The sequence below is a fragment of the Entelurus aequoreus genome, linkage group LG20 (assembly GCF_033978785.1).
Source record: "Entelurus aequoreus isolate RoL-2023_Sb linkage group LG20, RoL_Eaeq_v1.1, whole genome shotgun sequence".
Taxonomy (NCBI): domain Eukaryota; kingdom Metazoa; phylum Chordata; class Actinopteri; order Syngnathiformes; family Syngnathidae; genus Entelurus; species Entelurus aequoreus.
The window spans coordinates 8,651,096-8,669,998 of NC_084750.1; the positions used below are offsets into that span (position 1 = coordinate 8,651,096).

An 18,903-nucleotide genomic window follows, 5' to 3' on the forward strand; every position below is an offset into this window, starting at 1 on the left:
TCTCAAAGTAGGTGTACTGTATCAATATAGGGCTTGTCTCAAAGTAGGTGTACTGTATCAATATAGGTCTTGTCTCAAAGTAGGTGTACTGTATCAATATAGGTCTTGTCTCAAAGTAGGTGTACTGTATCAATATAGGTCTTGTCTCAAAGTAGGTGTACTGTATTAATATAGGTCCTGTCTCAAAGTAGGTGTACTGTATCAATATAGGTCTTGTCTCAAAGTAGGTGTACTGTATCAATATAGGTCTTGTCTCAAAGTAGGTGTACTGTATCAATATTGGTCTTGTCTCAAAGTAGGTGTACTGTATCAATATAGGTCCTGTCTCAAAGTAGGTGTACTGTATCAATATAGGTCTTGTCTCAAAGTAGGTTTACTGTATCAATATAGGTCTTGTCTCAAAGTAGGTGTACTGTATCAATATAGGTCTTGTCTCAAAGTAGATGTACTGTATCAATATAGGTCTGGTCTCAAAGTAGGTGTACTGTATCAATATAGATCTGGTCTCAAAGTAGGTGTACTGTATCAATATAGGTCTGGTCTCAAAGTAGGTGTACTGTATCAATATAGGTCTTGTCTCAAAGTAGGTGTACTGTATCAATATAGGTCTTGTCTCAAAGTAGATGTACTGTATCAATATAGGTCCTGTCTCAAAGTAGGTGTACTGTATCAATATAGGTCTTGTCTCAAAGTAGGTGTACTGTATCAATATAGGTCTTGTCTCAAAGTAGGTGTACTGTATCAATATAGGTCTTGTCTCAAAGTAGGTGTACTGTATCAATATTGGTCTTGTCTCAAAGTAGGTGTACTGTATCAATATAGGTCCTGTCTCAAAGTAGGTGTACTGTATCATAATAGGTCTTATCTCAAAGTAGGTTTACTGTATCAATATAGGTATTGTCTCAAAGTAGGTGTACTGTATCAATATAGGTCTTGTCTCAAAGTAGGTGTACTGTATCAATATAGGTCTGGTCTCAAAGTAGGTGTACTGTATCAATATAGGTCTTGTCTCAAAGTAGGTGTACTGTATCAATATAGGTCTTGTCTCAAAGTAGATTTACTGTATCAATATAGGTCTTGTCTCAAAGTAGGTGTACTGTATCAATATAGGTCTTGTCTCAAAGTAGATGTACTGTATCAATATAGGTCTTGTCTCAAAGTAGATGTACTGTATCAATAAAGGTCTTGTCTCAAAGTAGATGTAATGTATCAATATAGGTCTTGTCTCAAAGTAGGTGTACTGTCACCACCTGTCACATCACACCCTGACTTATTTTGAGTTTTTTGCTGTTTTCCTGTGTGTAGTGTTTTAGTTGTTGTCTTGCGCTCCTATTTTGGTGGCTTTTTCTCTTTTTTTGGTATATTCCTGTAGCCGTTTCAGGTCTTCTTTTGAGCGATATTCCCCGCATCTACTTTGTTTTAGCAATCAAGAATATTTCAGTTGTTTTTATCCTTCTTTGTGGGGACATTGTTGATTGTCATGTCATGTTCGGATGTACATTGTGGACGCCGTCTTTGCTCCACAGTAAGTCTTTGCTGTCGTCCAGCATTCTGTTTTTGTTTACTTTGTAGCCAGTTCAGTTTTAGTTTCATTCTGCATAGCCTTCCCTAAGCTTTAATGCCTTTTCTTAGGGGCACTCACCTTTTGTTTATTTTTAGTTTAAGCATTAGACACCTTTTTACCTGCACACTGCCTCCCACTGTTTACGACATCTACAAAGCAATTAGCTGCCTGCTGCCACCTACTGATATGGAAGAGTATTACACGTTACTCTGCCGAGCTCTAGACAGCACAGACACTCAACAACAACACATCATTTGCAGACTAGAATTACTGCTTTGCAAATAATATTTTTAACCCAAATAGGTGAAATTAGATCTTCTCCCACGGCACACCAGACTGTATCTCACGGTGTACAGTGGTTGAAAAACACTGCCTTATTTAGTATGCAGGCTTGTCTAGAAGCCAGCATTTCAGTCGATACTTATTTAATACCACTATACAAATACCAAAAAAGTGAACCCATGTACTTTTATATTGACAACTTTATTGTTAAACGTTTGAAAGAGTCAAGTATTTAAGCTCAGTGTGTGACAACGTCATTTAAATAACAGTATCAGAAAGGGCATCTCTATCCTCCTTCAAAACCGCACTAAAAGAACACCTGCGGGCAACTTCAACCCTAAACTAACACCCTCCCCCTTCCACCTCCCCGGATTGTAAATAATCAAATGTAGATACTTGTTCTTATGCTTTCTGATCTCACTATGTTCTCTGCTCACTGTACATATCCTACCAAGTCAGTCCTACACTGTTCCAATGTCCATTTGTCTGATGATGCAATTGTTGATGACTGAAGTGTTGATATCAACCAAACCTAACCCCCCTCCTCCACATCCCACACCCCGGATTTAATAATGTAAATAATTCAATGTATATACTCTTATGATTATCTTGTGTGATGACTGCATTATGATGATAGTATATATCTGAATCATGAATCAATTTAAGTGGACCCCGACTTAAACAAGTTGAAATACTTATTGGGGTGTTACCATTTAGAGGTCAATTGTACGGAATATGTACTGTACTGTGCAATATACTAATAAAAGTCTCAATCAATCAATCAAAGCTGCGAAGAAGTAGTGGAACTATACATTGGCTCCAGTAGCGGCGTGGAGCCTTCAAAAATAAGACAAACAATATCGTTATTAATATTATTTCAATATGGTGGTGGTGTGCATCATTAATCAACATCAAGGTTTTAATTAGTGTGATAACGTAACCGCTAGAGCAGACCTGGGCAAATGAAGGCCCGGGGGCCACATGCGGCCCGTTAAGCTTTTCAATCTGGCCCGCCGGACATTCTCAAATTATTTTTTTCAGATCTTTAAGATGGAAAGTGTAGCTGCCATTATGATATGCAGTCATGTTTTCTAATGACCGTAAGTCTTCAACTATACTAAGTAGTAGGCAATAAACAAAAAGACAACCAGACCTAGTTTTTTCAATTGGGTAAAAAATTTACTTTTAAGATGTATAATATTTAAGTAACATTTTTGCTTACAGAAATTGTTACATTTTACATGTTACAAGTAAGAACCTTCCATTACAGTACACTGGAAATCAATTTTACAATAATAAGAAATAAGTTTAAAAACTTTTAAATGGTTACTTGTATTATTTTCATTCATTCCCCGGTGCCGCTCACACCGGTGAATGAATGTTGAATGAATGATAGGTGGTGGTCGGAGGGGCCGTAGGCGCAAATTGGCAGCCACGCTTCCGTCAGTCTACCCCAGGGCAGCTGTGGCTATGAAAGTAGCTTACCACCACCAGGTGTGAATGAATGATGGGTTTTTAACATGTAAAGTGACTTTGGGTACTTAGAAAAGCGCTATATAAATCCCAGGTATTATTATTATTATTATTTTGAATATATTATGATTACATTACATTATCAACACTGCATAGTTTTTATCCATGATGTCTTCCGTTTTATAGTATGATGTGGATCACATCGTTTTATGTGGCCTGGAAAGCCTGGAATTAATATGCGTCAATAAATCACTTCATCTTTCTTACTAGACATATTCCTTCTTTCATTTCTGACAGAAAAATGGCATGTGCTGTATGCTATGAAGTATTATCTGGCCTTGCAACAATCACTGTTAACACGGGTGTTCCACAGTTAGTTTTGTTGGCCCGCGGCGTATTTGCCAATAAAAAAACAATAGTACGAATGTAGAGCAAAAACTAGGGATGCAGTGAGAAAAAGCAGATAATTTAAGACTAATAACTAATCCAAACATCTATGTGGGGGCCATTTTGAAATTGTTTAAAAAAAATAAAAATTCTCCAGTATGGATGTATTATTTTGCGTGTCGATATCGACTTAGCATCGATACTTTTGACGACACTACTCCAATGTAGCTGGAAGGATTGAAGAAACGTTACTTTGTTGCATGTGGAGTTTTTGCCAACTGAATAGATTTGGTCTTTACCAGGAAAGCACATGGGAAGATGAGCGTCCCGGACTACATGCAGTGTGCAGAGGACCACCAGTCAGTGCTGGTGGTGGTCCAGCCAGTGGGCACGGTCCCCGAGGACCAGTTCTTCAGGATCTACCAGCGCATCGCCAGCGTGAGCCAAGTGAGCATCAGGGACTCTCAACGCCTCCTCTACATCCGCTACCGCCACCACTACCTGCCCGAAAACAACGAGTGGGGCGACTTCCAGACGCACCGCAAGGTGGTGGGCCTGGTGGCCGTCACCACCTGTGCCTCCGCCAAGGACTGGCCCCTGACGTCGGAGCACTTCCACGGCCAGAAGGAGATCTACGGCTCCACTCTGTACGACTCCAGGCTGCTGGTGTTCGGGCTGCAGGGGGAGATTGCGGAGCAGCAGAGGACGGACGTGGCCTTCTACCCCGGCTTTGAAGACTGCCCCGACGTGGAGAAGAGAGTGGAGGACTTTGTGCAGTCCATATTTATCGTGCTGGAGTCCAAGCGGCTCGACCGAGCCACAGACAAGTCCGGCGACAAGATCCCTCTGCTTTGTGTGCCCTTCGAGAAGAAGGACTTTGTAGGTTTGGACACTGACAGCAGGTGAGGACACTTTGTTGTCTCAGGTCACTTTGCTTTCTTCTCCTGCCTTTATCCATGTCTTCTTTTCTTCCATACTGTCCTGTGAGTTTATTGTTGGGTGCAAAAAGGTGAGAACTTAAGATGTTCCTCAGTGTTTGGATCCCAACCAAGCCTTTCCTCCTCCCTCAGTCTTAGGATGACAACATGTTCATTAGTCCAAAAACCCTTTCTATTTCCTACTGGTGACATGGAAGAAATCATCATCAATATTGATTTTCTGATCAGAAGATAATGGACTGATCTTAGGGCTGGGTCATGTGGCTGAAAACTCAGAATCAGAAATACTTTAATAATCCCCGAGAGGAAATTAACATTCTCAGCACAATCCCATTCAAGAGCGGACACACATTACAGGGAGACAGAACGGGATCAAACATTACAGGGAGACAGAACGGGATCAAACATTACAGGGAGACAGAACGGGATTGCTGACGGGTCTGCCAATTTACGGCGCCCCTTACAAAAATGGTGAGAAATAGGGAGGAAAGGGGGGGTGGGTGAGAAAAAAAAAAAATTCAGTCTATGCCTGGGCCCCTGGAGCGGGGGTCCAGACTGAGGCCAAGGAAGAAAAAAAACAACCTCTTAGCCGTATAGCACACAAGAGGGAAACATCAAAGAACACAAAAGACATTAAAAGATCAGAGCTGATGCAACCAACCATTTCTGCATACAGCCACAAAAGTAAAACATTCATCCATCCATTTTCTACCGCTTGTACCTTTTGGGGTGGCGGGGGGTGCTGGAGCCTATCTCAGCTGCATTCGGGCGGAAGGCGGGGTACACCCTGGACAAGTCGCCACCACATATAGACAGACAACATTCAACAACAACATATACACTGTGGTGGCCTCTGCGGTGTTCCACGCCATCGTCTGCTGGAATGGGGGGAGTATGACCAGAGACAGGAGCAGACCCAACAAAGCAACCAAGAGAGCCGACTCCACCCTCGGCTATATTGGTCAATATCAATAATTATTGATTTTTTTTTTTTTTTACAAAAATAAGGCACAGAACAATATGTGAAATGTAAACATTTTTATTTCAAATGTAACCTTCCTCTAATTGTTAATGTCCCCTCGGGGATTATTCAAGTATTTCTGATTCTGATTATAATCCTCTCAGCCATCAAGGCTGAAAAGAAAGGAAATGTCAACACAAGCATTGAAAACACTTCAACAAAATAGTAAAATCACATTTCAACACTTAATACTTAACAATAACCTCCTGTTTATTTCAATTTAGTTTTTTTCTTTATTGCCTGTTGTGTAATTTATTTTATTTTATTATTATTTTTACCCCGTATTTGTTCCCACTACCGCACCTTAAATTGGAGTCCTTAATCTCGTTATATGCAAATATAATGACAATAAAGTGCATTCTATTCTATTGTAAAATGGATGCGCAACATAAGGACCATGTAAGAAATGTTTGATAAAATGTAAGAAAATAGTGCAAAGTGTGAAAAAGAGCTCATTTCTACAGGTGTAGTGCCACAAAGTTGCAGCTGTGCTCTAAAGGGTGAGCGCGGCTAAGGTGGTGTGGTATTACCGAGCGTCTTGCATCATTTACAGACCACATTGGTCTGACTACGGTCCCTTTGAACGACAAGGTGACTCTTCCTGTTTTATCCACAATTTATTTGGTTTTACTTTCTCTTGTCACGCCATGCAAAGAATCAACCGTCAGACAACAAGTTGATACTGTTACCTGATTGGCTGTTAGCGTGTCACTCCCACTGACCAGTCATCACTCCATGCATTTCCTGGTTACCAGAGAGCGAGTGCCTTTGTTCATGCAACAACCTCTCTTCGCAACTTCCGCTTTCTTCCAACAAAGAAAAAAAAAAAAAAGATCAAATTATCAAACACATTTTTTATTGATATCAATTGTCGATCGCAATATTTATTGTTATGGTTTTCATCACTCAGCCCTAACTGATCCTGTAAAAACCTTTAAGTGCTCCCTTACTTTGTATCCCCCTCCTGCTACCCCACCCACATAGTGACCCCTTTCACACAGAGAAATTGCCGTATAAAAACAGTTAGTCCGGCTTTCATCCGCCTGCGCCTTTTATACAGTGAAGTGGGATATTACCTCAATTGATGTCTTTTGCACAGAAAGAGGCGGTGGTCCACCTCTGTTCCAGCTCCGATAGCACCGCCAAAGCGGGAACATTGTCAACAAACACAACAGGGCAACAGAAGCAAGTGTCAGTCAACTCCCTTCGAAGGCCTAAAATTGTTCTGTCCACTTAGTGTCCGTGCCTTTTATACAAGACAACAATGCAGGGAAAAATGCAGTATTTGACAAGAATACGACACTTGCTAGTGCCAAATACACCCTGAAAAGTTCTGGTCAACTTCATCCTTCCCAATCCTTGTGCGTGCCTTTTATACAAAGCAACAATGCTGGGTCCCGCCTTCAAAGGGCTTATGGTTGCAAAGGCAACACAAAAATGAAGCTTTAACCCTCTGGAAATTACCTGCTCAACTTTGTCTCCCTCGCTCTGTTGTGTGCCTTTTATACAGAACATTATTGCAGGAAAAATGGCAGCCTTCACAGTGTAAAAGAAGCACCAACCTTTATATTGCCAAACTAGCCCCTACAATGTCTGATCAACTTTATCCTTCTCACTCCTTGTCTGTGCCTTGTATACAGCATAGCAATGCAGAAAAAAAGCCGGTTTACACAGACTTTGTAAAAGTGGCTTTTGGCTCTGAAGGTAACACAAAAATTCAGCGATTGCCAATCTCTTATCCCTGGAAAATAATTGGGATCCACTTTATCCCCCTCATTCTGTGTGTGTGTCTTTTTATACAAAACAATAATGCAGGAAAAATGACGGTTTACAAAGCTATTGTAAAAGTCTCTTACAATTTTGAAGGCGACACAAATATTAAGATATCGCTAAGTTCTAACCTCTAGAAAATAACTGTCTCCCTTATTTTATGTTGGTCCCTTTTTATACAGAACAGAAATGCAGAAAAAATGGTGGCATGTGAAAAAGGAGATGGTTCTTTTTAGTAATGCCAAAGTCTAGCCTCCTGAAAGCTTGTGATCAACTTCATCCTTCCCATTTGGTGTCTATACCTTTTATACAGAACAGCAATGCAGGAAACATGCCGGTTTACCCAGACATTGTAAAAGCAGCTTATTGTTCTGTAGGCAACACCAATATTTTTCTATTACATAGTTGGAACTCTTGGGAGATAGTTGGGATCAATTGTGTCTCCCTCGCTGTGTGTTGGTGCCTTTTATACAGAGCAGTAATGCAGGGAAAATGGTGGCAGTGTAAAAAGGAGGGTATGGCCTCACTCTTAAATGATTTACTAGTGCCAAACTGCTTGGACATGTCAGCATTGTCGTTAGGTTTTTATGTATGAAAGGCACCGACAGAGAAGTGGACCCAGCAGTTTTCCAAACACGTGCTTCTTCCGCCCTGTTGTGTTGACAGCAGCTGTGAGGAGTATTTACACGTCACACCATGTGACTGCGGGGTGTGGTTCTGTGCAACATGCACAGGTGGATAAGTAGCGTCTGTGTGTCTTCAGGCACTACAAGAAGCGCTGCCAGGGCCGCACCAGGAAGCACGTGGGCGACTTGTGTCTGCAAGCGGGCATGTTGCAGGACGCCCTGGTCCACTACCACATGGCGGTGGAGCTGCTGCGGGCCGTCAACGACTTCCTGTGGCTGGGCGGTGAGTTTCTTCTCCTCTTTCTACTGTCTTCTTCTTGACACGCTCTTGTTGTTGTGCAGCCGCCCTGGAGGGTCTGTGCTCCGCCTCCGTCATCTTCCACTACCCCGCAGGCACGGCGGGCAAGACCGTCTTGCTGGCGCACAAGACCAGCGTCTCCCAGGCGGCAGATGCCGGGAAGCGCCACAGACCAGGTAAGTATGGCCATAGATTGCCATACTGATATTTCTCCCAGAATAAGCAACTCAACTGCAGAGAGCATCAGGCTGATTTTCTCAGCAAAGCCACTATTTGAGGAGATCACACCTCCATTTCCTCCTATTGGTGTGAAAGCACTTCTTCAAGCTCCCTCTTTACGCAGCTTGTTGTTTATTAACGTCCACTCAACATGCTCGTCTTAATAATTAACCACACCCCTAATCACCCACAATTACAATGTTCATGGTTTCCCTCCTTTCTTTTTGAGCGTTATTTGCTCCACCGTGTCCATCAAAGGTCCTCATCCACTTGTATTAATTAGGACTCATTCAGAGGTGGATTCCAATTACTTTTCAACCAAGCAAGCACTTCAATGCTCTTTCAATGACCTCTGCATGTGTGTTGGTAGTACGGCCTTTCTCTCTACTTACCATCATCTACTTTTGTCATCTTAAAGGAAAACTGCACTTTTTTTTGGAGTTTTGTATCAATCCTTATTCACATTTTTTAAATTTTTTGCATCTTAAATTGTAACAATCTGCTCGTTCTAGGTGGCTAAGCAATGCAGATAGAATAGAATAGAATAGAAAGTATGTATTGATCCCTGGGGGAAATTCAGCACCACATTTCGCTCACAATAGACAATAATAATAAAAAATAATATAATATATTATATATATACAAACCACATTTCCATATGAGTTGGGAAATGGTGTTAGATGTAAATATAAACGGAATACAATGATTTGCAAATCATTTTCAAGCCATATTCAGTTGAATATGCTACAAAGACAACATATTTCATGTTCAAACTCATAAACTTGATTTTTTTTTTGCAAATAATAATGAACTTAGAATGTCATGGCTGCAACACGTGACAAAGTAGTTGTGAAAGGGCATGTTCACCACTGTGTTACATGGCCTTTCCTTTGAACAACACTCAGTTTTGGTTTGGGAAGTGAGGAGACACATTTTTGAAGTGGAATTCTTTCCCATTCTTGCTTGATGTACAGCTTAAGTTGTTCAACAGTCCGGGGGTCTCCCTTCTGCTATTTTAGGTGCCACACATTTTCAATGTCTGGACTACAGGCAGGCCAGTCTAGTACCCGCACTCTTTTACTATGAAGCCACGTTGATGTAACACCTGGCTTGGCATCGTCTTGCTGAAATAAGCAGGGGCGTCCATGGTAACGTTGCTTGGATGGCAACATATGTTGCTCCAAAAGCTGTATGTACCTTTCAGCATTAATGGTGCCTTCACAGATGTGTAAGTTACCCATGTCTTGGGCACTAATACACCCCCATACCATCACACATGCTGCCTTTTACACTTTGCGCCTAGAACAATCCGGATGGTTCTTTTCGTCTTTGGTCCGGAGGACACGACGTCCACAGTTTCCAAAAACAATTTGAAATGTGGACTCGTCAGACCACAGAACACTTTTCCACTTTGTATCAGTCCATCTTAGATGAGCTCAGGCCCAGCGAAGCCGACGGCATTTCTGGGTGTTGTTGATAAACGGTTTTCGCCTTGCATAGGAGAGTTTTAACTTGCACTTACAGATGTAGCGACCAACTGTAGTTACTGACAGTGGGTTTCTGAAGTGTTCCATGTGGTGATATCCTTTACACACTGATGTGGCTTGTTGATGCAGTACAGCTTGAGGGATGGAAGGTCACGGGCTTAGCTGCTTACCTGCAGTGATTTCTCCACATTCTCTGAACCCTTTGATGATATTACGGAGCGTAGATGGTGAAATCCCTCAATTCCTTGCAATAGCTGCTTGAGAAAGGTTGTTCTTAAACTGTTCAACAATTTGCTCAGGCATTTGTTGACAAAGTGGTGACCCTCGCCCCATCCTTGTTTGTGAATGACTGAGCATTTCATGGAATCTACTTTTATACCCAATCATGGCACCCACCTGTTCCCAATTAGCCTGTTCACCTGTGGGATGTTCCAAATAAGTGTTTGATGAGCATTCCTCAACTTTATCAGTATTTATTGCCACCTTTCCCAACTTCTTTGGCACGTGTTGCTGCCATCAAATTCTAAAGTTAATGATTATTTGCACAAAAAATAAAGTTTGAGTTTGAACATGAAATATGTTGTCTTTGTAGCATATTCAACTGAATATGGCTTGAAAAGGATTTGCAAATCATTGTATTCTGTTTATATTTACATCTAACACAATTTCCCAACTCATATGGAAACGGGGTTTGTAATATATGAATAATATAAATATATTCTACATATACTCTACATTTAAGTGCAGTCAAGGAACATATGCATTATACAGTCTGATAATGGGAGTAATCCATTCCGCCTCTACATCACTCTAAAAATGTGTCTAAAAAATACCTAATTTTAATGTCTTGACCTGAATATTCACCTGACGTCACGTCCGTGCTGCAAGTATCCTTTCTCCAAGATAAATGCCCTTGTTTTATGCTGTTGGAACCGTTTCAATCGCAAAGATAACAAACGTTTCTTCAGACTTCCTGGAGAGGTCATCAAGAAGATTTGATGAAAAGTGTCACACACTCCAGCAGAGTGGAAAAACACAGTGAAATACTTTGAACATTTATTATTTGCCATTTAACTATTACCTTAATATTAGTTGTATTTGATCTTGTTTTGGATTTCTCAAAATGCATTTTTGCTACAAGTGTTTCGTAAAGCACCAACTCGGCGACTCTAAATAAAATAAATCAAATGTGAGGAAAACCTAAAAGTTAAGTTTTTACTAAAGATAACGATCATAAATGAATCTTTCAGTCATACTTGCCAACCCTCCCGATTTTCCCGGGACACTCCCAGATCTCAGTGCCCCTCCCGAAAATCTCCCAGGGCAACCATTGTCCCGAATTTCTCCCGATTTCCATCCAGACAACAATATTGGGGGCGTGCCTTGAAGGCACTACCTTTAACGTCCTCTACAACCTGTCGTCACGTCCGCTTTTCCTCCATACAAACAGCGTGCCGGCCCAGTCACATAATATATGCGGCTTTTTCAGACACACAAGTGAATGCAAGGCATACTTGATCAACAGCCATACAGGTCACACTGAGGGTGGATGTATAAACAAGTTTAACACTGTTACAAATATGCGCCACACTGTGAACCCACACCAAACAAGAATGACAAACACATTTCGGGAGAACATCCGCACCGTAACACAACATAAACACAACAGAACAAATACCCAGAACCCCTTGCAGCACTAACTCTTCCGGGACGCTACAATATACACCCCCGCTACCACCAAACCTCGCCCCCCCAACCCCGCCCCCCCACCTCAACCCCGCCGCCCATCTCCTGAATTCGGAGGTCTCAAGGTTGGCGAGTATGCTTTCAGCACATACTCAATGTTGACATCTATAGTTATATTTTGATAAACAATCATAAATGAATCATTCAGCACAAACACAATGTTGACATCTATAGTTATGTTTTGATAAACAATCATAAATGAATCTTTCAGCACGTACACAATGTTGACATCTATAGTTATATTTTGATAAACAATCATAAATGAATCTTTCAGCACGTACACAATGTTGACATCTATAGTTATATTTTGATAAACAATCATAAATGAATCTTTCAGCACGTACACAATGTTGACATCTATAGTTATATTTTGATAAACAATCATAAATGAAACTTGACATGTACGTAGTGTATACCCCCCCCCCCCATTTTTTGTATAGATAGTTTTTCAAATCACCTGACATGTATACTGTGTATATGTACATAATTTATCCATCCATTTTTTATATACATGTTACAGGTTATATATCTTTTATTATTGAATGTATCAAATGTCTAAAAATAAGTCTAAAACATATAAGTTGTGATGCGCCTGTGTATTCTTAAAATGAGCAAAATACGTAAACATTGCCTTTTACTACATGACACATACTCACAGCGTGTGTATAAAACGATGATGGAGGTGTTTGGATGTTTTTTAGAGCGTCTTATAGGCAGAATAGAAGTACTCTTATTGGCTCCATTGTTAGCTGACTTTTGCCAATGTTTATTTACGAATTAAAAAATAAAACATGTTTTCTTGTCTTACATAAGGCTTGTGAATGATAGACAAAATCCCTCCCAAAAGTGCAGTTCCCCTTTAAACACTAACATTAAAGCAACATCATATTTTAATTAGAACTTGATTTAGGCTAATCTTTGGTGAATAATTATGAATTGAATATTTATTTCATTAACTGGTCGATGTATATTTGGGGTGTCTCAAGACGTGACAATATTTCCTGTGGACAGAAAAACTGTCACAAGCAGTCAGCAGTTTTTATTTTATTTCATTGTTTTTAATAACCAGATGGATATTTGTTTGACCTTGAGCGGGAGATTGAAGCCGCCCATTAAGGGTCTTATATACCACCCAGACTTGAAGGATGTTCATTCAGAAGCTTCATTTTGTAGAAAAAAAGCAGATAACAGACATGACACAAAACTGTAGTCATTTCAAATGGCAACTTTTTGGCTTTTAGAAACACAAAGAAATCAAGACTATAAATTGTGGTAGTCAGTAACAGTTTTATTTCTAGATCAAGCAATGAAAATGATGGAATCGTTCTAATGAAATGATTATGGAATCACCCTGTAAATCAGGGGTGTCAAACTCAAATACAGAGTGGGCCAAAATGTAAAACTGAACAAAGCCACGGGCCAAGGTTGAATAAATTAACCTTTTAATAGGGACCCAAACAAGTTTTGCATTGAATATTGAACAAGCAAGGCTTATTTAACTTTATAGTGACATGCAAAATCCAGTTTCAAATAATAATAATAATAATTAAAAAATATCAATGGCATATCAAATACAATTTAAATAAAAATTGAATGCCTATTTTCTATTTGCAGCCTTCTGAGGTAAATATCAACATTAACTTTTTCCACAGGCTAATAAATTTGAAAATAAAATAACAATGAATAAAACAACCATTCAGGACTTTAAACTGCTCAGTTTGCAACACACTGATCTAATCTGATGTGCCCAAGCCAGATACCTGCCATCTTTTCTTGGATGCTAGTTCATTCATGTCAGGGCTCAGGCTTTGAGCTGAGGCAACCTTCATTATCCAACCAAGGTGGTCATCAGTCATTATATCTCGTAGTCCACCTGGACCACAGTCTTGGGGGCGTGCCTTTAAGGCACTGCCTTTAACGTCCTCTACGAGCTTTCGTCACGTCCGCTTTTCATCCATTCTAACAACGTGCCGGCCCAGTCACAAGATATGTGCGGCTTCTGTACGCACACACACGTGAATGCAATGCACACTTGATCAACACGTTACACTGAGGGTAGCCATATAAACAACTTTAACACTGTTAGAAATACACGCCACACTGTGAATCCACACCAAACAAGAATGACAAACACATTTCAGGAGAACATCCGCACCGTAACACAACATAAACACAACAGAACAAATACCCAGAACCCTTTGCAGCACTAACTCTTCTGGGATGCTACAAAATACACCCGCGCATATAAATACATATAATCGGCGGGCCAGCTCTAGTGTTAATTTGATATTGCCTCAAGGGCCAAGTGAAATTTGTCCCGTGGGCCAGAGTTTGACACCCATGCTGTAAATGTTCATTTCCAAAGCTAACACCTGCATCAGATTAAATCTGTTAATAAGTCCGCAGTTAGTGTTCACACTCTGGAGAGCTGTTGCAGCATGTGAATGGACATAAATCATGGCTTCAACACGAGAGAGATGGATTGAAAGAAAGGAGAGGATTATCAAAGTTGTTCAAGAAGGTGGATGTTGTGTTTGCAGTCAGCTGTGTGTAAAATGTGGAGCAAGTACAAAGGACATGGGAAGGGTGTAAAAGCAACATACTGGTAGAACAAGGAACAAATGTTTTGAAAAGAGAAAATGCACAAAAAACAAATGAAGAACAAATAGGCGGAAGCTGTCGTCAACCAACCGTAGGAAAGCGAAACGCCCAAAGGAAATGGGATTTAAATACAGAAAAGCGAAAGGAAAGCCTTCATTAACAGCATTTCCATAAAAAATAAGGTTCCAATGGGCTCAGGAAAAGCAATGGTGGATGACTGAATGAAAGTCCTATTCAGTGATGAATGCTGAATCTGCATTGGGCAAGAACTTTTGGTTCCAATGAGATTTTTGAAAACAACAGTCATTGATGACATGGGCCTGCATTACATCCTCAATAAATGCACACATTTACATTGTTTCTTTTATTCCATCAAGACATCATTTTTCGACATGAAAAGCATTTTTCCATTGAGCAAAAATTATGAGAATGTTCCTTAAAGAAAGACACTTCAGAATAATGTCATGGCCAATGTAAAAAGTGTGGTGGAAATAGACGAACATGGTGGATGACAAGACTCCAACATGCAAAGCTGATCTGAGAAAGTTGGAGGAAGAGTTGTTTTCTCACTCCTTAAATCCATGCCTCACACACTGCAACCAAAGGTGGTGCAACCAAGTTGAAGTCATGTTTTCACTCTGTACAAATGAAACTGTTAGTACCACCATTTATATTCTTGATTGATTTGAGTGTTTCTAAAAGCCAGGGATTGGATTAAAACATGCAGACTTGATGGCAATATGTGACTTGCACTCAAGTAAAACATTATACAAAATGTTCCTGCATGACATTTGTAAAATAAGATTGCGTTGTGTCAAAAGAAGGAATTTAAAGTATTCAAGTGTTTTACAAATGTGCTAATATATTATAATACTAACATATAGACCCGAAGTCTTCCATGGCATTCATTTTCATTTGATCTTGGCTCTTTGAAACCCAGTGAGTATAAAAACAAAAAGTGGCCATTTGGACTTTGGATGTGTTTTCAGCCATTTTGAATCCAACATTTGATGAGGTCAACTCTTGCTCAGTACAATGTAGGTGGAAAGCAGGGTCTTATAGATACAAGTGATGTACCACTAGATGGAGTCGAAAATAAAACCGTCAATATTGTAAAGTGGATTAAAAGGGGTCCGTACTTCTCCCTGCACAAGAGCTCAAAACTTGTTAAAGTGTTTTACATGCTTTGAAAAGTTTCAGGGAGTACAAATAAAGAAAACAACCTTAAGTGAACTTAGCGCGTTAAAAAGACCTGCTGTGCACCTCCCTTTATCACAATGGCATTCTGTGATGGTGTATAATACAAACCCTGTTTCCATATGAGTTGGGAAATGGTGTTAGATGTAAATATAAACGGAATACAATGATTTGCAAATCCTTTTCAAGCCATATTCAGTTGAATATGCTACAAAGACAACATATTTCATGTTCAAACTGAACTCAAAATGATTGGGAACTGAGGAAACTAATTGTTGAAGCTTTGAAAGTGGAATTCTTTCCCATTCTTGTTTTATGTAGAGCTTCAGTCGTTCAGCAGTCCGGGTTCTCCGCTGTCATATTTTAGGCTTCATAATGCGGCATACATTTTTGATTGGAGACAGGTCTGGACTGCAGGCGGGCCAGGAAAGTACCCGCACGCTTTTTTTTCGAAGCCACGCTGTTGTAACACGTGCTGAATGTGGCTTGGCATTGTCTTGCTGAAATAAGCAGGGGCGTCCATGAAAAAGACGGCGCTTAGATGGCAGCATATGTTGTTCCAAAAGCTGTATGTACCTTTCAGCATTAATGGTGCCTTCACAGATGTGTAAGTTACCCATGTCTTGGCCACTAATACACCCCCATACCATCACACATGCTGCCTTTTGAACTTTGCGTTGATAACAGTCTGGATGGTTCCCCTTTGGTCCGGATGACACAATGTCGAATATTTCCAGAAACAATTTGAAATGTGGACTCGTCAGACCACAGAACACTTTTTCACTTTGCATGAGTCCATCTTAGATGATCTCGGGCCCAGAGAAGCCGGCGGCATTTCTGGGTGTTGTTGATAAATGGCTTTCACTTTGCATAGTCGAGCTTTAACTTGCACTTACAGATGTATCAACCAACTGTATTTAGTGACAGTGGTTTTCTGAAGTGTTCCTGAGCCCATGTGGTGATATCCTTTAGAGATTGATGTCGCTTTTTGATACAGTGCCGTCTGAGGGATGGAAGGTCACACTCATTCAATGTTGGTTTCCGGCCATGCTGCTTACGTGGAGTGATTTCTCCAGATTCTCTGAACCTTTTGATGATATTATGGAGCGTAGATGTTGAAATCCCTAAATTTCTTGCAATTGCACTTTGAGAAAGGTTGTTCTTAAACTGTTTGACTATTTGCTCACGCAGTTGTGGACAAAGTGGTGACCCTCGCCCCATCCTTTCTTGTGAATGACTGAGCATTTCATGGAATCTACTTTTATACCCAATCATGGCACCCACCTGTTCCCAATTTGCCTGTTCACCTGTGGGATGTTCCAAATAAGTGTTTGATGAGCATTCCTCAACTTTATCAGTATTTATTGCCACCTTTCACAACTTCTTTGTCACGTGTTGCTGCCATCAAATTCTAAAGTTAATGATTATTTGCAAAAAAAAAATGTTTGAGTTTGAACATCAAATATGTTGTCTTTGTAGCATATTCAACTGAATATGGCTTGAAAAGGATTTGCAAATCATTGTATTCCGTTTATATTTACATCTAACACCATTTCCCAACTCATATGGAAAGGGGGTTTGTAGATAAGAGGAGGGGGTGTTGTGACTAACACTGCTAACATTGTGTGATGGACTACCTTCTTTCTGTGTCTGTAGGGGCTCAGGAGGTTCTCATTGACCCAGGTATGACCTCTCTAACCCAACCTTGTAGTCTTCACCCGCTGCTTGTTTTAGAGTCTCCAGCAGGGGGCAGCACAGCTCCACTTGTGCTTGATGCCACTTGTTGAAGGCTCACTTCTGCCCTCATCCTGATGCTGTGTGTTAAACATCAACTTGTATTTGTGTCCCTTCCGCTAGCTTCCCTTGTTAATTCCAGCGCTCGTGCCGCATTCCGTCCCAGACTAATTACTTCTCATGTTTTTGTGAGCGTAGGCGCCCTCACGGCCAACGGCATCAGCGCCGACACCAGCGCCGAGATTGGACGAGCAAAGAACTGCCTGAGCCCCGAGGATATCATCGAGAAATACAAAGAGGCCATCTCATATTACGGAAAGGTATTGGAAGATGGAAGGAGTTTTGAAGGCATAGAACATGTTTGCAGCCCTGAATTAAAATAGTCTATTTTTTGTTTCAAGTACTCAGAGCTTTTTTTTGCTTGATGGTAACACTTTTCTGACCGGGATACGTTTAAAGCAGGGGTGTCAAACTCGTTTTCATTGAGGGCCACATCGCAGTTACGGTTGCCCTCAGAGGGCCGATTTTAACAATGAGTAATATATGAATATACAAGTGTCTATATATAATACATTAACAATATATTTTTTTACATAGGCTGCAAAAAAAATATACAATTTTACTTTAAAAACTGGCAGCTCAGTCACCAGAATTGTACATTAAAAGCAGTGTTGTTGTTTTTTTTTACAGCATATCAAAAAAATGGAACAAATGGAATGGAATGGAAAAACAATACCACTGTTTTTAGTGGTGAAATTCAAGCAACAGAGCTGCCAGTTTTTGTTTTTTTTACCGTAAAATCTTGTTGTTTTAATGTTTTTTTGGTCTGTTTTTTAATGTTTTAGTGTGTTACTGTATATGGAAGAAAAAAACAGTACCAAAGTTGATTTTACGGCAAAAAACTCAGTCGGCGGAATTTAGCCGTAAAATCTATTGTCAATTTTACAGTCTACAATTTGATTGATAATTTGTTTTGGAATCATAAGTCAAGCAGATATTTAAGTACAGTATTTATCTTTATTTTAATAAAAAAAACATTTTAAAGGCCTACTGAAACCCACTTCTACCGACCACGCAGTCTGATAGTTTATATATAGTAGTGGGTTTCAGTAGGCCTTTAAAGGCCTTTAATAATACTAGTTGATACATATCCCTAATAATACCAGTTGATACATATCCTTAAAAATACCTGTTGATACATATCCCTAATAATACTAGTTGATACATATCTTTAATAATACTAGTTGATACATATCCCTAATAATACTAGTTGATACATATCCCTAATAATACTAGTTGATACATATCTTTAATAATACTAGTTGATACATATCCCTAATAATACTAGTTGATACATATCCCTAATAATACTAGTTGATACATATCCCTAATAATACTACTTGATACATATCCTTAAAAATACCAGTTGATACATATCCTTAAAAATACTAATTGATACATATCCCTAATAATACTAATTGATACATATCCCTAATAATACTAGTTGATACATATCTCTAATAATAGTAGTTGATACATATCCCTAATGATACCAGTACA

General features: G+C 39.9%; 1 protein-coding gene across 6 annotated transcripts in view; it reads left to right on the forward strand.

Annotated features, from left to right (window-relative positions):
* Positions 1–18,903, forward strand: part of trappc9 (trafficking protein particle complex subunit 9) — a 253,708-nt gene that overhangs the window by 13,266 nt on the left and 221,539 nt on the right. For 2 of the 6 annotated variants that reach the window (XM_062029344.1, XM_062029340.1), the window contains exons 2-7: positions 4,009–4,607; positions 4,685–4,715; positions 8,199–8,344; positions 8,404–8,535; positions 17,266–17,292; positions 17,542–17,663. In XM_062029344.1, coding sequence (XP_061885328.1) covers positions 4,025–4,607; positions 4,685–4,715; positions 8,199–8,344; positions 8,404–8,535; positions 17,266–17,292; positions 17,542–17,663 — 1,041 coding nt within the window. In that variant the 5' untranslated portion in view covers positions 4,009–4,024. Of the gene's footprint in view, positions 1–4,008; positions 4,609–4,684; positions 4,716–4,735; positions 6,257–8,198; positions 8,345–8,403; positions 8,536–17,265; positions 17,293–17,541; positions 17,664–18,903 lie in introns of those variants that run through there. The other 4 variants (XM_062029342.1, XM_062029341.1, XM_062029346.1 and 1 more) reach the window with 4 other exon arrangements.